The sequence below is a fragment of the Pelophylax lessonae genome (assembly GCF_965119305.1).
Source record: "Pelophylax lessonae genome assembly, chromosome: 13".
NCBI classification, from domain to species: domain Eukaryota; kingdom Metazoa; phylum Chordata; class Amphibia; order Anura; family Ranidae; genus Pelophylax; species Pelophylax lessonae.
The window spans coordinates 66,813,926-66,832,958 of record NC_138780.1 but is presented as its reverse complement, the minus strand read 5'-3'; the positions used below and the strand labels follow the sequence as shown (position 1 = coordinate 66,832,958).

The following is a 19,033-nucleotide window of genomic DNA, read 5'->3' as shown; positions in this document are numbered from 1 at the left end:
CTCCTCCTATGGGGGCTTGTTTTCCCCCAATACGGTGCTGTTGACATGTACTTTGTTGACTTCCAAATGCCTTACTATTCACTGTATTGAATGTTATCTGTGGTTTAAGTTGATTGACCCACCGTAGTGGGACGCACTGTAGATGTGTTCTCCTCTGTAGTCTTTTCCCTGCCTACGAATGTTTCCGTTGTACAATTGTTTTCTCTCATGATTCTGCCTCCTCTGACGCACCGCTAATGCATTGCGAGAAGTTTGTGCACTATGGTTGTTTTGTGTATGACATGCTGTTATCCCCTTTGTTTATGTATCTCAATAAACTTCATATTTGGAAAAAAAACTGACCACACTAGGCATTCCAGCACAATGTGGTCAGTTTTCTAGCTGTGCTAAAAAGGCTGTCTGCTTCTTTTTTTTTTTTTTTTTTTTTTTCTTCAATGACCAGACCCTGAACAGCCATTCACTGGGAAGACCAGTGTACTGCTTTCTCCTGCCCTTGCTCCTTGTGCAGCTGAGAACAGAGGGTATGTGATGACTTTTTATATAAAATGTTTTTCTTTATATGTATAGATCAATGTTTTGCCTTTCATTTTGGTTTGTAAAACAACCCATTCAGTTTAAAAGTGAAAGTTCACATATACTTTAAGTAATCCTCCCACTGTACCTCCAGCTGACTACCAAAATCAGTTTCACTATTAAAAAAAAAAAATCACCCTTTTTAAAGTTCCCCTACCCTAACGATCACTAGCACATTGCGCCCTTATACTGGTGCTCATTCCGCCAGCAGACTAATCTCCCAACACACTGTTCTGCATTGTTCCCGGAGGGACCTTTTCATCGGACCCATTTCATTGGTAGTCACTGGCAGCACACCACAGTCACCATTACCCTGCAGATTGATGGGTTCAGGAAAAACGACTGACATGGGTATGGACTGTTTTCCATCAAAAGTGATGTCAGTAATCGTGTTCCTGAGGACACAATGGGGAACATTTATCAAGCAAATTGGCATCACAATTAGTCACAAATCAGGCTGCCTTTTTTGTGACTAATTCTGATGTCTCTGAGACCGCTCTACAGACCTGTGCATATGTATTGCTGGGCAGCCAAGTGCAGCAGCTAGCAAAGTTCTGAGACTTTTTTTTACTGAAGATGTGGCAGATTTTAACTATAAACCTAGGCATGAGAAGAATTCGGCGTCATTCTGGGGTAGGGCTACTTTAGAGCAGTTGCTAAATATGTTGCACACTCTCTCGCTTTGTACAGCAAGGTAATACTAAACAGGAAGAGTTAGAAAATGTAAAGTACTTAAAACACCAATACTAAAATACTTTATATGGAGCCCTTCAACGTGTCGGTAGACACTACTGTTGATACAAAATTGTCAAACCCTCTGGATTGGCACTATATGATCAGTTGACCAGCACATCAGTCATCCATAACTGCATGTTTTGGGTGCCAAATGATATACTCATCAGTTGGATGATCAATGGGCCAGTCAATAGTGAACATAGAGATTTTGTCAAATGGCCACACTTTTGCTAGAATGCCAGAAAACCAGGTTTTAACTTCTAAGTTATTTGCCTGTGGAGAATGTATGAACAAGGCATGTACCACCTCCAAGATCAAATCCCTCATGCACACCCTTTAACTCTTCAGACACTACTATTTCCACAATTGCAAAATGTTGTGTTACCCTCTCATTCCTTCTCTATAGCAGAATGACCTTCAGTTTTCCCAACGCCTTATCAATATTATGGAACTTTCTACAGTCCAGTGTGTTCACTCTTATACACTGTCCACCTGACAATCATAAGATGTTTAATTGCTTTACTTTTTATGAGGAGTGGGAAAATGTAACCTGTCTACCATATCTGTAAAGGTCACCAGTTGTGTTGCCACCTTTCCAGGAAAAGTAAATATGGCTACAGCAAGTGCGGTTTGTTTGGGGCTTGAACTAAATGAGATAAATCTTCCACACATGCATTTATACAGTGTACTTCACCAGGGATTGGGTAAAGGTAGATCTGGGCAGCTACGGTTCACTACCCTACAGTGCTCAGTGATATCCCTAGAATTGCCAACCCAAGCTTAAAAAAAAAACTGCCCAAGAGGGTTAAATAAAAATGCAGCTTTGGCTTCAATACCTAGCCTATCTCTGGCGCTGTCTCTTACAGGAGCTAGATGGTGCACATCTTGTAGGTTGCACAACAGCTAGCAACCTTCCATCCATTGCCTATGAATTTAGGGCATCAAAGACTTGATTGTCATCCACCTACCCTGGTCTCGCATGCCAATACTGCAGAGCAGCATCATTAGGTAGTGTCCCTCTGAAGCATTCAGGACCTGCCTTATGGAAGGAGGAAGAGGGCCTGTGACACCACCAAACTGGACAGAATGACAACACGAACATTTCTATCATTGATATGTCTTTTATAAGATCTTCTTCTAAAGTGGTACAACATTGTATCAGCAAAAATATATATTTTTTTTTATTACATTGTTTTGTAAAGCTTCACTACATTAGTGCACAAAATATTGATCTTAACCAATGGCAACCTATTTCAGCAGGATAAAAATGGACTTAAGTTTTGAATACTGGATAATACTGCAACATGCCAACCTGAATGATCTGAGTTGAAAACATTCTGCTGTAAAACTGCAGGGAACCTTACTATCAGTTTACGATCCTGTGTGACTGTTCACAAATCGGTTTATATAAATTATCGGTTATCTTCCCCCCACCCCAGCAGCCTATATTCAATTTCCTTGGCTCCCATGCCACTTCATTTATTTGTTTGGAGACTGGCGCAAAGTGAAATGCATCCATTTCTGGGTATGGATGAGCATGTGACCCACTCCCTTCTTGCATACACAGGTGCTGCTGACTCATTAATATGGATGATTGACAATGAACCTCTTGTTTTGCTGAAATTTTTAAAAATGCAATAAGATTATTGGTTATGGTGGTTATGAAGGGGTACAATGGACATTTAAATGGTTTTTGAATGAGGCATCGGTGATGCTGATACTCTTAGTTTGCCATAATTTAAATAAAATTCATTGGCGTTATTGGGGAAGGTGAAACTCTGGTGAGCTGTAAGGTGCAATTGACCTTAAATGGCTACTGTGGGTTACAGAAGTTCCTTTAAACCAGGGGTATACAAACTTAAAGAGGTGATCTACCCGAACAACATGAGAGAAGTCAAAGATCATGGGGCACAGTGTCTCCTCCTCACACCTGATTGCAACATGGTAGTATGGCAATTAGAGGTTTAAAACGTGTGCATGGCAATCATGGGTTTAAATTGGGTGGTGAGGAAGCAACATATCGTCTCCTCACCACCTGTCAAACACACTCGGATTGCTTTTTAGAGGAGCAGCAGTGCCTACTGCACTTGTGAATGAGCCCTTAGTTGCATTTGGCAGCTGCACCTTTTAGGGCTTGTTCACATGTAAAGTTGGGGGGTGGTAAAACCCTGGGGGTTGATTTGTGGTTTTGCCACCTCCAATCCCTACCTCTTTTAGCTGCTGAGACAGCAGCCAAAGGTGTACACATGGTGCAGCAGAAATGAAATGCCTTGTTGCTTTTGGTGGGTGCTACTGCCTGCCAATCAGGGCCCATTCAAGTAAATGGGGTCACTCTGCAAGCCTTTCACCACTGCATGCTAATATGGGGTCCAAGACTTTAAAGGAGGGGGTCATAAAACAACATTGCCTGTGTTTACCGCTTGTCTGCTGTACTGCACAAGGTTGCAGGACACTTGCAGAGTGGCCTTGTTCACTTGAAAAGGTCATGTCTAGCAAGTTCTACACCCGCCAGCCAAGGCAGGGCATATAACTCCTGCTGCGACGTGTAAACCCCTGGCCACTGCAGCTAAATGGGGTGCGGTTGAGGGGTAAAACATGTCTGAACTATGGGTTTTTACCAACCCCCAAAAATTCAAATGTAAATGAAGCTTTATTGTTCTGAGCCCCCTATAAAACTGCTTTCACACTGTTGTGCTGCGGTTTACCTGCACTGTGGATACAGCACAGTGCATCTGTGACTTTCCTGGGTTAGCTGCGCTTTACCATAGACTTCTAATTTATCCTGCAGATGTGGTGCACTTTCTGAAAGCGCACCAAAACTCCTGCATTCAGAAAGTGCACCAAACCTGCAAGGATATAATAGAAGTCTGTGGCTACGCGCAGGAAAGCTGCAAGTGCACTGCACCTGAAATGTGGGTAAACAGCAGTGTATCAGTGTAAAAGCAGCCCTATACTATTATGCCTAGCGTATTGCTTCACACTGACCTAAAGATCTCTTCGTTCCTGCTGCTGGCACCACACTGGAGACTACTAGCCAGGATAAGAGGTGGAGTGTATTTGGTATCGCTCTCCATGAGACAGGAGCCAGTACTACAGAGGAGGCATTGACTTATGCAGCTCTTGTTCCCTACTCCCGCTCCAACTTTACAAGTAGTACCTCTGCATTGCACTCTGATGCTCTGGGATGACGGGTCAGCAAGCCCAGACCACGATCTTTGGGTTGCTGACCCCCTGCTTTAAACTGTCTTGGATCTTGTTAGTGGGGCTGGGGAATATGTTATTGGTTAATCCATATTGAGGAATAGAAACAAAACTTTTCATACACCTCAAAGTATACTACTCAAAATAATTTTAGGCAACAATGAGACAACCTCTTAAACAGGAACGGTTTTACAGGTGGAGGCCAGTGACCTAATTTGTAACATTGTTCACCATGACGGGTTTGGTGGTGGGTCAGTGATGGTCTGTGGAGACCTATTCATGGAGGGATGCATAGACCGCTACATGCTAGACAATGGCACCCTGACTGTTATTAGGTATAGGGGTGAAATCCTTTGACCCATTGTCATACTCTACACTGGTGTGGTGGGTCCTGGGTTCCTCCTGGTGCACAACAATGCCTGGCCTCATATGGCGAAAGTATGCAGTTAGTTCCTGGAGGATGAAGGCATTGATACCATTGAATGGCCCCCACGCTTGCCTGACTTAGACCCAAAAGAACACCTTTGGGACATTATGTTTCGGTCCATCAGATGCCATCAGGTTGCATCTCAGTCTGTGCAGGAGCTCAGTGATGCCCTGGTGCATATCTGGGAGCAAGTACCCCAGGACACCATCCGTTGTCTCATTAGGAGCAAGCTCCGATGCTATCAGGCATGCATACAAGCACGTGGGGGGCCATACGAACTACTAAGTACCATTTTGAGTTGCTGCAGTGAAATTTAAGCAAAATGGACTAGCCTACATCATAATTTTTTAATTTTGATTTTTGGGGTGTCTTGGAATTCAGCCCTCTGTAGGTTGTTCATTTTCATTTCCATCAAACAATGTGACATCCTTTTGTTTCTAACATATTACCCAGTCCATATCAGTATAGTTATCCAGGATGATATTTTTTCCCATGAGATCTGATGTGTTTTTTTGAGCAGTGTATTTCTGTGTCTCATTTGAATCTACTGTAGCCTTTCCTGGAATTCACAGAATTTAATCTCGAGTGTCCCACTGACAATTAGACCTTAACCACTTCAGGAGTCTCTGGTTAGGCCACATAAACTTCTGGCCTGCCCTACTAGGCCACCTCTCAAACCGTCTAATTGGGTCATGCTCCCTTCCAACAGGAGATTCCAAGAAGTACTGACTGGATAGTGATAGCAAAGCCTCCATATAAATGGCCACTGGAGGCTCAAAAAATAGTTTGTAGTATGTATGCCTACAATGTACTGTAAATGCTGATTGATATATTTTGTTGGAATTCCATGAAACCTGAATACTATTCTTGAAACAATAAAAAACATTGTTTGCAGGCCAAAAAAAAAAGATCTAAATGGACCAAAGATTTAACAAAAAAGGGGCTGCAATGAGAATCCCCCTCCCCCAAGGACAGTGACTCCAGCAATAGTAGCAATCATTATCCTCTGGACTTGGAAGAAGGCTGCTGTCAATCTTCAGACTTTGTGATCTGCTATAACGTTGTAGAGGGCCGGGCAGAGAACAAGGTTCAAAACCGCCACTGCAAGATTACAGGGCCACAAAGGCTTGATCTCTAAAAGTCTAATCCCATTTATTGCATGCTGAATTTAGTAAGGTCTCACTAACGGTCCATTCTAAATGGCAAACTGGCCAATTGCAAATCCCTGAAATGGGAGGAGGCCTGTTCCTCACATTTGTTGGTATCTCCAGCTATCAATAACAAATTAATACAACTCTATATTTTCCACCAATCTTAATTAACCCAAGTACATGCTATGCACCACCTACATAACTAAAATTGTAATAGATGTACCCACCCAGGCGCAGACTTCATCCATGTCATCTGGTGCTGTCCAGTGATCATTAGGTATTGGAAACAAATAGTGGACCTACTATTGGCTGCATTGTCTATACCTGCCCCCTTAACTATTGAAATCTGTTTACTGGTCCTCTTAGACAAAGAACAGTGGCCTGGGTATATTAGAGTATTACTACAGGAGAAATGAAACCTACATCACTAAAAACTATCAATAAATGCTGTATTACCTGCAGTTCAAATTCTTCAAAACCCTGGTTGATCCTACTGTTCTCTATCTTCCTCTTCTGTCCATGTCCTCACTGCAGTTGGGGATTTTGTATTGGCAGCTAGTGCACATGCTCAGTTTTCAGTGTATTTTCTACTCTGAGCATTTCCTCCCTATCACATCTGAAAAGCCCATGTGACTATAGAGTCACACATGTGGACATATACACAGTGGTAAATGACAGCCCACTCCCACCCTCCTATTTCATGCCCACTAACCAGCTAAACACAACAGAGGGCAAGATATTACATGTTAATAATGGTGGATTCACCTCCTTGTTGTTTTAGAACACAGGCTGTGATTGGCAGAAATCCGCCCACACCATGTTATTGCCAAAAAATAAGATTTATTATAAGATTTAAATAAAAATATATATTTGTATGACGATTTAAAGCTCTACTCCATATTTTGACATACTTTACATCGTTTGTGCCAGCTTGGTCCAAACAAACAATGTCTCTCACTAACATGTGAGGCTGCTGGATGCGCAGTACCAACTGTGTGTAGCTGTGGTTTCATACAACATACCGCACTGTGTTCTGGGTTCGAGCCCAGACTTCCAGTCTTATACCAGGAAAACACAGTAAAGTCTATCACAGTGGTGCTCAGCCATTCAGAGAAAGCAATGTGTTCTATCAATGAACACAAAACTTCCCTTTTTTGGCTGAGTCAGAGGTTGTGACATCATCAGCCCGTCTTTCTGTCTCGGCCAATCAGAAGAAGCTTTGTATTCATTTAATAGAATACATTGCTTACTCTGAATGGTTGAGCGCTGCTGTGATAGACTCTACTGTGTTTCGGGTATGACTGGAAGTCTTGGCTCGAACCTGGAGCTATATCCAGTTTATACCACACATCCAGCGGCCTTACATATTAGTGAGGGAAATAGGGCCAAGTTGTAAAGTATATCAAAAGATGAGGTTGAGCTTTAAGGCAGCTTATTGATATAGTCTGTTTTTTTTATTTTATTTTGAAACTATGACCAGTAGCAGTTTAGTAGCAGAAGCTCCCTACAGACAGGCAGGGAAAGAGCTGGGTCATTTGACAACTGTATATGGATTAGGAAAAAGGGTACTTAGATATTGTTTGTATTAAAATATAGTGCCATCATCCACATACAGAAAGAGAAGGGATAATGTAAATTAAACAGTGTATTTAGTATCGCTTTAGGTGAAGGTAACAGAAGGCATCTTGTGGTATCGACTGTTAAGCAGAACTTTTACTGCAAAACTTTACAATGAAGCACAGGTTCACTTTAAAACTTGGTATTCTCTGAGCTTGTTTCTGACGTCCAGCAATCGCTCCCAGTTCCACTGATCACGCGCCATGCACCTTGTATCTGATCACATCGGTTGTTCCTCTTCAGAAGATTTGCAGGATTTCGGTATGGGATCTCTGGGCAGCAGGATCTCCTGGAGGCGCAATAAAGTTGGACAGTCGGCAGGAAAGTTGTTGTTCTGGAAATAAAGAATTACTGTTGACTGGGAAGTTTTTTTATTGTATTGCATACTGGAAACCTTACAATTATAATATCTAAACACATTTGGCCCCATTTATCAATGACTTTTAGTCTGTGCATTTTAAAGCAATTACATTTTTCTTTTCAGTCTCCCATTTGGTAAAGGGTAAGAAAGGGATAAGCAGAATGGCTGATATGGGCTACAAAGACTGCCTGTCAGGTGTATTATTACATGAGGGGGGGGGGGCTGTATATTTCTAGTGGTTGTACACAGCTCTATACATGCAAGGGATACTTCCAATTTACATAATAGGCCTAGTAGGTGTCAACAGCAGCCCACTAATACGCATGTATTTTATTTGAAGGAGTTTAGTATTGTGCTGAAGAGTTTTCTGAAATATCTCTTCTAGGGAGAAAGTTGTATAAAAAGGCCTGTGTTGGGCATTGGGCATGTGTCCATGGCATCAATTTGCATGCTTCGGAAGCCAATCAGAACTCATTGACAGTGGGTTTGATCGGCAGTTGAAATTCTTCTGACCTGCCTTTGAACTGCTTCAAGTGGGTTTTGCATTCGCATTGACTTCTTATGGGTAGGAAAGCCCATGGACACAGTCAGATGCACCCAGGCTTAGACACCTGTGCCTAAATGCAAGTTGGTGTGTGGCCACTTGTGAACAGTGACAACTGCTGTCAATACTGTGTACAGGCTGCCGCTATTCACATGCACCTGTCATTCCAGACACAAGAATCTGATGATTCCTGCTATTGGGATTGCTTGTTTGCGGTTAAACAGCCCTGTGATGGAGACTTAAAGTGATCCACTTACTATCTTCAATAACCTGATAGACTTTTGTTGATTCTAAGTATATGTCTTCCTTTAGTCGTGGTTCACATATATGCGATGCGGGAACTAGCGCGATTCCAGTGTGGGTTCCAGCATCACATTGCATGTCACCTGCCAGCGGTTCATACTGACATCTGCGAACAGCTGGGGGTGTCAATGCAAAGTTAATGACACCCCCAGATTAGTTCGCAGATCACAGTGCGAACTGCCAAATGGTACAGGAATGGGATCACATTGGTGTGAACACCTATGTGATTCGATTCCAGTGCCGACCAAACAAAGGGTGCTGCACCATTTTGGAACGAATGAGATGTGAATTAAGCCATTTAGCCCCAGTCCACATATATGTGATGCGGGAACTAGCGCGATTCCAGTGCAGGTCCCCGCTTCGCATGTTACGTGTCGGCGGCTCACACTGACATCTGCAAACCACTGGGGTTGTCAATGCAAAGTTAATGACACCCCCAGATCGGTTCGCAGATCACAGTGCGAACTGCCAAATAGTGCAGGAATCAGATCACATGGGTTCAAACACCCAATGCAATCCGATTCCAGTGTGGACCAAACACAGGGTCCTGCACCATTTTGGTGCGAATGCGATGCAAATTAAGCCATTTAGCCCCGGTCCACATATAGGCGATGCAGGAACCAGCGAGATTCCAGCGCAGGTCCTCACTTACCTCTGCGAACCACTTGGGGTGACAATGCAAAGTTAATGACATCCCCAGATTGGTTTGCAGATCGCAGTGCAAACCTCCAAATGGTGCAGGAATCAGATCACATGGATGCGAACACCCATGCGATCCGTTTCCAGTGTGGACCAAAAAAACTGTCCTGCACCATTTTGGTGCAAATGCAATTCGAATTCAGCCATACAATCTGAATGGCTGAATTTGCATCGCACAGACATTGCATGTGATCCAAAAAGCAGTGCGGTACAAATCACATGCAATGTCTAATATCGCATCAGTGTGAACCCAGCCACAATCTGTATGGCTGAATTTGCATCGCACAGACATCGCATGTGATCTGCACAGCAGTGCGGTACGAATCACATGCAATGTATAACATCGCACCTGTGTGAACCCAGCCCAGCTCACTACATGTTACATTGTACAATCTGATGATATTTTCTCCTTTAGATCCAACAAACAACTATGTAGTTCAGGGGCCTGGCTGATGGATTAGATTAGGTAGGTCCCCTTTTGACATGTTTTTGCTGTACAAAGTTTATATGGTCAGATTGTAATGCGTTAACCGATTGCCGACCAGCCGCCGTACTTATACAGTGGCAGGTTGGCTCTGCCCCATGAAACGACGTACCTGTACGTCCTTTCGTGGGACCGCTAGTGGGGGTGCATGGGCCGACTGGCCACAGGGGGAGCCATCAGTGGGTCCGGCAGCCGCGATGGCTTCCCGTGGAGATATTTTCTCGGTAATGAACACAGGGATCCTGTGTTCCTCTTGTTTAGAAACACAGGTCTCTGTGTTCATTCAGCAATTCCATCCCCCACACAGTTAGAAAGCACCCCCTAGGGGCACATTTAACCCTTTGATCACCCCTGGTGTTAACCCCATCCCTGTCAGTGTCATTAGTACAGTATCAGTGCATATTTTTAGCACTGATTACTGTAGTAATGTCACTGGTCCCCCCCCCCCCAAAGTGTCAAAAATGTCAGTTAGGTGTGCGATCTGTTCGCCGCAATGTCACAGTCTCACTAAAAGTCGCTGATCACTGCCATTACTAATAAAAATAAATAAAAAAAATGCAAATGAAATAAATCTTTCCCCTAATTTTTAGACGAAAAAACTTTTGCGCAAATCAAACAATATACACTTGGGATTTTTTTTTACCAAAAATATGTAGCAGAATACACATTGGCCTAAAGTGATGAAAAAATTGATTTTTACATTTTTTATTGGGAATGTTATATAGCAGAAAGTAAAAAAATGTTTTGTTTTGTTTTTTTCAGAATTGTCGCTTTTTTTTTTTTTTTATAGCGCAAAAAATAAAAATCGCAGAGGTGATCAAATACCACCAAAAGAAAGTTGTATTTGTGGGAAAAAAAAGGTCTTTACATTTTATTTAGGTACAACGTCACAAGACCACGCAATTGTCATTTAAAATAATGCAGTGCCGTTTCGCAAAAAATGGCCTGGTCATTAAGAGGGTAAAACCTTCCGGTCCAGAAGTGGTAAGCTTTATCAGGATGCAGTGCCAGGACTGAAAAATCATAGTCGTGGCCTGAATCTATTGTTCTGGCTACTGCTTCTCAACACTCTGCCCCCACCCTTCCCAACTGTAACCTGTAACCTGTACTGAATGACTCAGTACATGCTTTGTAGGCTTAACTTTTAAAGGTGCAGGCCCTGGTGTCCTGTTCCTGGCTTCATTTGACAATGACTCACTGATTCTAAATATGTATAACTAACGGGAGTTCAGCCTTTTTATACAGCCACAGGAACAGCATGACAATCCTCACAGGTTTACTTCCATACCGGGCCTATTCTGGCACTCCTCTTCTACATGTAAAAATCATATTTTCTCTTACGTCCTCCGACAGTCGCCGCCCACTCATACAGTCTTCCCCAATGGGTATTGACTTCATCTCCACAGGAGTAACTAGGCATAAGACTTGTACAATACCCCCCTGCAATCAGCCATCCCAACTCAGTTTGTCTTTTTTAGCAGGGAATAAACCGGTGGTTGTTGCAACTTTTTATGTAACACGGTATTTATGCAGCAATTTTCAAACGCGTTTTAAAAAAAAAACACTAAAGTTAACCCAATATTTTTTTTTTGTATAATGTGAAGGATGATGATAAATAGATACCCAACATGTCACGCTTTAAAATTGCGCAAACTCACAATAGAGGGAGTGGAGCCTGAACATGGCGTCGGCAGAGAGCGTCTGCTAGGAACGCCAGGAGACCCGTCCATGGACAAGAAACAAGACTCACTCCTCACCATGAGAGTTACCCACTAAGATCTCTTGGTGGATGCCTGAGGCAGCCCGGAGCGGGACTCCATATGGAGGGATGAACTGGAGGACAGGGAGAAGCAGAAATAATCAGCGTCTGAAAGCAGGAGTGGTGAGTGGCATAGCCGAGTAGGAATACCCGAGGATCAGGAGCAAGAAACACTGACGAGAACTGACGAGAGCCAAAGTGGAGAGGAGAGAGAGTTGGCGGGATCCCGAGGCAGAGGCTCAACCGAGCTGAAGGTGAGCGAAGGGACAGCCCAGTAGGCGAGTGTGGTGGAGCTGTTGACCGCTTACAACCAGCTTAAATTCACAACTAGTGGAAATGAGGAGAGTTGGAGAGGCCAGTAAAGGGACCAAAATCAGCCATACAACAAAAAGTCTGGCATAAGTTCAACAGCTTCAACGCCTGCCACAGTATACGGGGGAAGACTGGAGGGCAACCCCCCATTTTTGATATTTCAAGAGGAGAAAGACATTAACAAAAAAGCTTCCCCCCTTTGGCTGGAATGGGGAGTCCCCATTTTTGGATATTCATATTACATAAAAATAGTTCTTTATGAAATGAAATGCCTATCTATTTAAAAGAGCGCCCCTACAAAGTATACAGTGGGGGAAATAAGTATTTGATCCCCTGCAGTTTTTGTATGTTTGCCTACTTACAAAGAAATGAAGGGTCTATAATTTTTATCATAGGTGTATTTTAAAGGATAGAGACAGAATATCAACCAAAATTCCAGAAAAAAACACATGATACAAATGTTATAAATTAAGTTGCAGTTCAGTGAGTGAAATAAGTATTTGATCCCCAAGCAAAACACGACTTAGTACTTGGTGGAGAAACCCTAGTTGGCAACCACAGAGGTAAGACGTTTCTTGTAGTTGGTGACCAGGTTTGCACACATCTCAGGAGGGATTCTGGTCCACTCTTTTTTACAGATCTTCTCTAAATCCTTAAGGTTTCTCTGAAAATGCTCTGTGCCCTGATTGGGCAAAGCTTTCATTGCTTCAGCCAATCAGGGATTCTAATGCTCTTTGTGGAAGTGCAGTGCATTGTGGTCGTTTGGCAGGCCGAGCAAACAGTCGAATGCCCTGATAGTTTGATTGTTCGAACAGGCGAACAACCAATTTCTGGCCCAAACTCATGCTCGGGCCGAACCGTTCGCCCAACTCTACCTGCAACACGATAAGTTAGCAGGCCACAAAGAATTAATAAACAAACATGACTGCTTAAAATCATACTGGCTTTTCAAAAATGTAATCAATTAGAGGAACTGCGAATCGTTCAGTATGGTATGATAATTGTGTTAGTTAAAAAAATACATATTTTTGGAGCAGGTTATACATAAAACTGAAAAGAGGGACAACTGAGGAGTGAAGAAGAGTTTGATTTGATTCCAAAGGAGAGACAGGTACTCCAAATGAAGAAAAGTTGGAAGCTATTCACCACAGCTATACAGAACAGAGGTCTCTCACCCCCACAGCCAGCCGCAACAGTCCTGTATGGCTCCTGGTACCAGGAATGGACTTTGTCTCCTCTATCTGGGTCTCCATTGCTGTCAGAAAGCCTTTCAGGCCAAGCTTTGAAATCTTGTTCCCTGAAGAGAATACCATAAAACATTAGGATCCATGTGATTATTTACATTAATTACAATATAATGGTTTATTTTTGTTTTAAAATTTGCTATTAAAAATTCGATACCATTATAATATGTACAGTGCCTTGCGAAAGTATTCGGCCCCCTTGAACTTTGTGACCTTTTGCCACATTTCAGGCTTCAAACATAAAGATATAAAACTGTAATTTTTTGTGAAGAATCAATAACAAGTGGGACACAATCATGAAGTGGAACGAAATTTATTGGATATTTCAAACTTTGTTAACAAATAAAAACTGAAAAATTTGGCAAGCAAAATTATTCAGCCCCTTTCCTTTCAGTGCAGCAAACTCTCTCCGGAAGTTCAGTGAGGATCTCTGAATGATCCAATGTTGACCGAAATGACTAATGATGAGAAATAGAATCCACCTGTGTGTAATCAAGTCTCCGTATAAATGCAACTGCACTGTGATAGTCTCAGAGGTCTGTTTAAAGCGCATAGAGCATCATGAAGAACAAGGAACACACCAGGCAGGTCCGAGATACTGTTGTAGAGAATTTTAAAGCCGGATTCGGATATAAAAAGATTTCCCAAGCTTTAAGCATCCCAAGGAGCACTGTGCAAGCCATAATATTGAAACGGAAGGAGTATCAGACCACTGCAAATCTACGAAGACCTGGCCGTCCCTCTAAACTTTCAGCTCATACAAGGAGAAGACTGATCAGAGATGCAGCTAAGAGGCCCATGATCACTCTGGATGAACTGCAGGGATCTACAGCTGAGGTGGGAGACTCTGTCCATAGGACAACAATCAGTCGTATACTGCACAAATATGGCCTTTATGGAAGAGTGGCAAGAAGAAAGCCATTTCTTAAAGATATCCATAAAAAGTGTCGTTTAAAGTTTGCCACAAGCCACCTGGGAAACACACCAAACATGTGGAAGAAGGTGCTCTGGTCAGATGAAACCAAAATCAAACTTTTTGGCAACAATGCAAAACGTTATGTTTGGCGTAAAAGCAACACAGCTCATCACCCTGAACACACCATCCCCACTGTCAAACATGGTGGTGGCAGCATCATGGTTTGGGCCTGCTTTTCTTCAGCAGGGACAGGGAAGATGGTTAAAATTGATGGGAAGGTGGATGGAGCCAAATACAGGAACATTCTGGAAGAAAACCTGATAGAGTCTGCAAAAGACCTGAGACTGGGACGGAGATTTGTCTTCCAAAAAGACAATGATCCAAAACATAAAGCAAAATCTACAATGGAATGGTTCACAAATAAACATATCCAGGTGTTACAATGGCCAAGTCAAAGTCCAGACCTGAATCCAATCGAGAATCTGTGGAAAGAACTGAAAACTGCTGTTCACAAACGCTCTCCATCCAACCTCACTGAGTTCGAGCTGTTTTGCAAGGAGGAACGGGCAAAAATGTCAGTCTCTCGATGTGAAAAACTGATAGAGACATACCCCAAGCGACTTACAGCTGTAATCGCAGCAAAAGGTGGCGCTACAAAGTATTAACTTAAGGGGGCTGAATCATTTTTCACGCCCAATTTTTCAGTTTTTTATTTGTTAAAAAAGTTTGAAATATCAAATACATTTCGTTCCACTTCATAATTGTGTCCCACTTGTTGTTGATTCTTTACAAAAAATTACAGTTTTATATCTTTATGTTTGAAGCCTGAAATGTAGCAAAAGGTCGCAAAGTTCAAGGGGGCCGAATACTTTCGCAAGGCACTGTAGCTGCTACTATTTGCTAAAATGGCTAAAAAAATCAAATTGACCTTCTTTGCACCTAAGGTAGTTGGGAGTGTTCTGTACACATACTGAAATGCAGTGTTTAACTACCCTATAACCCAAGACGTTTATAATACACAAATTTAAAGAAAAGCTGTGATGATGGAATATGTAGGCTTCCATTGTTAATCTCTTTTTTCAAAACTGCCTAGATTCCATGCTGATGCAAAATCTTGGATCTTAACCTCTGTTTGGTTTGCCATTGCCATGATGTTGCATATGTGATTAGTTATAAAACCAGCCATTTGAAGGTTTAACACTTTGGTTGAGATCACAGCAAATGTGACAGTGAGCGTTCCCAGAATGCTGGGAATATAATCTTTTAAAACCGTTAAATCATATGGGTTTAGTTCCGCTTTAACTAGAATTTTCAGAATCAAGTTGCAATGACAGCCTCTATACATACAGTAGCTCAGAAAAAGCTCCCTTTAAAGGAAACCTATTCCAAAGAATGAAGGCTGCCATTGTTGAGGAATTCTTAGCTTATAGTACAGAATCAAGGGGCATCTGTACAGGGGCAGAGCCCAGCATGCTACAAGTGTAATTTGGGTGGGGAAGGAGAAGGTTTCAGGCTCCCTAAAAATGTTTTGAATTTTTCCTGCACCTCACTATGAAAATCTGCTAACGTTTGAGAAGAGCTGTATTACCAGGTTAAGGTATTGTACTGTTTGCAACTCACGTGAGATGTTCAAACTGATAAGAACTTTGTTTCCTGGGAGAAACACTTTCCCATCACGGAATTCTGCTTGTTCCAATAATGGATTTGTTACTTCCACGGACTCTGATAGCTGAAATTTAGTAAAAAGACATACCGCAATGAGGCTCATTTATATAAACTGGAATTAGAGTGTTGCCTATAGCAAGCAGTTAGTTGCTTTTCTTCTATAGCTTCCACTGAAAAATGGCAAGTGAAATCTGACTGGTTGCTGTTGGCAACTTTTCAATTCTCAAAAGATATCAAGCTATTGGTGAAAGATACCACTCCAGGCAGACTATTGGCTCACTTTCATGGGCCACAGATACCTAACCAAACATGATCTGCCCTCTCTCCTTCTTGGGCTTAAAGCTAAACTCCAGGTATGAATTTTATTGCATACTTACATTGGTCCAGCTTGGACCAATGTAAATAGGCATATGCCATACCTGTGGGACCACAGTGGAAGCAGAGAGTCGCTTCAGTAGTTGCCACTATAGATAGTCGCTGTCTTCCTGGTCCCATGCTAAGGGGTTGCCCAGCTGCATAGTACCCTTGGAGCGTCATTTGCTCAGCAAACCTCCATCAGCAAAATGCCTTATATTCTCCTCAATGCATGCAAAATATTCTCTGATTGGACGAGACGAAGATTGTGATGTCACCTGTTTCTGTGAAAGGCAACCGTGCCACGTGAACCACCCCTGTGGTTACTATAAGGCAAGGTAACCACTCAACACAGGATCTGGAAGACATCAGCAATCACTGCCATAGCAGCAACTACTATTGTGGTTCTCCACTTCCACAGCAAGCCCACAGCAATCCCACAGCTAGAGTATGGCATATGTATACTTACTGTACAGTGCATGCGGAAAGTATTCACATACATTCACTTTTTTCACATTTTCTTATGTTACAGCCTTATTCTAAAATGGATTAAATTATTTTCCTCCAAATTCTACAAACAATACCCCATAATGACAATGTAAAAGAAGTTTGTTTGAAATCTTTGCAAATTTAATAAAAATAAAAAATGAAAAAAAATCACATGTTCATAAGTATTCACATCCTTTGCTCAATACTTTGTTGAAGCACCTTTGGCACAAATTACAGCCTCAAGTCTTTTTGCGTATGATGCTACAAGCTTGGCACACCTATTCTTGGGCAGTTTCTCCCATTGTTCTTTGCAGGACCACTCAAGCTCCATCAGGTTGGATGGGGAGCGTCAGTGCACAGCCATTTTTAGATCTCCCAAGGGATGTTCCATCGGGTTCAAGCTTGGGCTCTGGCTGGGCCACTCAAGGACATTTGTAAACGTTGTCCTGTAGCCACTCCTTTGTTATCTTGGCTGTGTGTTTAGGGCCGTTGTCCTGTTAGAAGATGAATCTCTGCCCCAGTCTGAGGTCCAGAGCGCTCTGGAGAAGGTTTTCATCAAGGATGTCTCTCTATACATTGCTGCATTCATCTTTCCATTGATCCTGACTAGACTCCCAGTTCCTGCCACTGAAAAACATCCCCACAGCATGATGCTGCCCTGCCATTACCATACTGTAGGGATGGTATTGGGCAGGTGATGAGCAGTGCCTGGTTTCCTCCAGACATGATACTTGCCATTCAGGTCAAAGAGTTCAATCTTTGTTTCATCAGACCAGATAATTTTGTTTCTCATGGTCTGAGAGTCAGGATGATCTGACTTGCGGTGCGACTTTCGCTGTGAGAATCTTGAGGGGGAACTCCACGCCAAAAATGGTGAAAAAAAACGGCGCGGGGTCCCCCCCAAAATCCATACCAGAGCATTATCCGAGCATGCAGCCCGGTAGGGCAGGAAGGGGGAGGGAACGAGCGAGCGGCCCCACCCCCCCTGGACCATACCAGACCACATGCCCTCAACATGGGGGGGTGTTGGTGCTTTGGGGCAGGGGGAGCTCTGCACCCCCCACCCCAAAGCACCTTGCCCCCATGTTGATGAGGACAGGGGCCTCATCCCCACAACCCTGGCCGGTGGTTGTGGGGGTCTGCGGGCAGGGGGCTTCTCGGTATCTGGAAGCCCCCTTTTACAAGGGTGGCCCCCCAGATCCTGGACCCCCTCCCTATGTGAATGGGTATGGGGTACACTGTACCCCTACCCATTCACCCCATAAAAGGCAGTGTATGTAAATATCCTCCTGATCCGACTTGCGGTGCGCCTTCCATTCAAATCAATAGGCTCCCATAGGGAACCATTGATTTTGAATGGAGGCAGAAAAAACGCTGCTAAAAGCAACGTGGCCAAACGTGCAATAACGCCAATGGAAAAAGCTACTGAAAGCAAGTTTAACAGCTGCTTTTTCCCGGCGTCAGAACTAGCTTTGCAGCACGTTTTTTTCTAACGTCCCGTGTACATGGAGCCTTAAGAAGGCAGCCCATGCATGGATTTTGTTTCATTCAGTTTGGGTTCACACTGAATCGCACAAGATTCCTGTACAAAAGACATGCAAATTCAGTGCGATGCAAATTGAACCATACATTGTGTATGGCTCAATTTGCATTGAATCCGCTCCAAAAAGGTGCAAGACCCTTTTTTTTTTTTTTCTGCACTGGAATCGGATCGCAAGGGTGTTCAGACCCATATGATCCAATTCCATCGGCTTAAACAGTGCGCACTGCAAACCAATTTGTGGGTATCATTAACTTTGATCATTAATATTGACACCCACAGTGGTTTGCAGAGCACAGTGTGAACTGCCTGCGATTCTGATGCGTTGCGGGAAAGGAATTGCAGCAGTTCCCTCACCGCATCAGTGTGAACCAGACCTCAACTATTGTGTTGACGAAAAAAATATTAAATCCCCACATCTACACATTCAAGGTGGATGGGGGAATCCTCCAGCTGAGCCCATGCCAGAACTACCAGGGTCGCACTTGCGACAAGGTCCTGGTGTTCGGCCACCAGGGGGGTTTCCAGCCTCCTCTTTCTGTCCTACCCCTGATATTGACAACGCCAATCTGGTGTATTATGTCTCCTTGGCAGCAGCTGCAGCATATTAGGACCCAGTACTGGTTATATTATGGGGCTGATGGGTGCATACGGGGAGG

The 19,033-nt window shown here is 43.1% G+C and overlaps 1 protein-coding gene across 3 annotated transcripts in view; it reads right to left on the bottom strand.

Moving 5' to 3' along the window:
- Positions 1 to 7,905: 7,905 nt before the first annotated feature.
- The window catches only part of LRRC71 (leucine rich repeat containing 71), a 96,436-nt gene continuing 85,308 nt past the window's right edge, over positions 7,906 to 19,033 (bottom strand). For all 3 annotated transcript variants that reach the window (XM_082275085.1, XM_082275086.1, XM_082275087.1), the window contains 3 exons: positions 15,947 to 16,055; positions 13,342 to 13,463; positions 7,906 to 8,038 (listed from right to left, as the gene is read on the bottom strand). In XM_082275085.1, the coding sequence (XP_082131211.1) occupies positions 7,925 to 8,038; positions 13,342 to 13,463; positions 15,947 to 16,055 (345 nt within the window). In that variant the 3' untranslated portion in view covers positions 7,906 to 7,924. The remainder of the gene's footprint in view (positions 8,039 to 13,341; positions 13,464 to 15,946; positions 16,056 to 19,033) is intronic.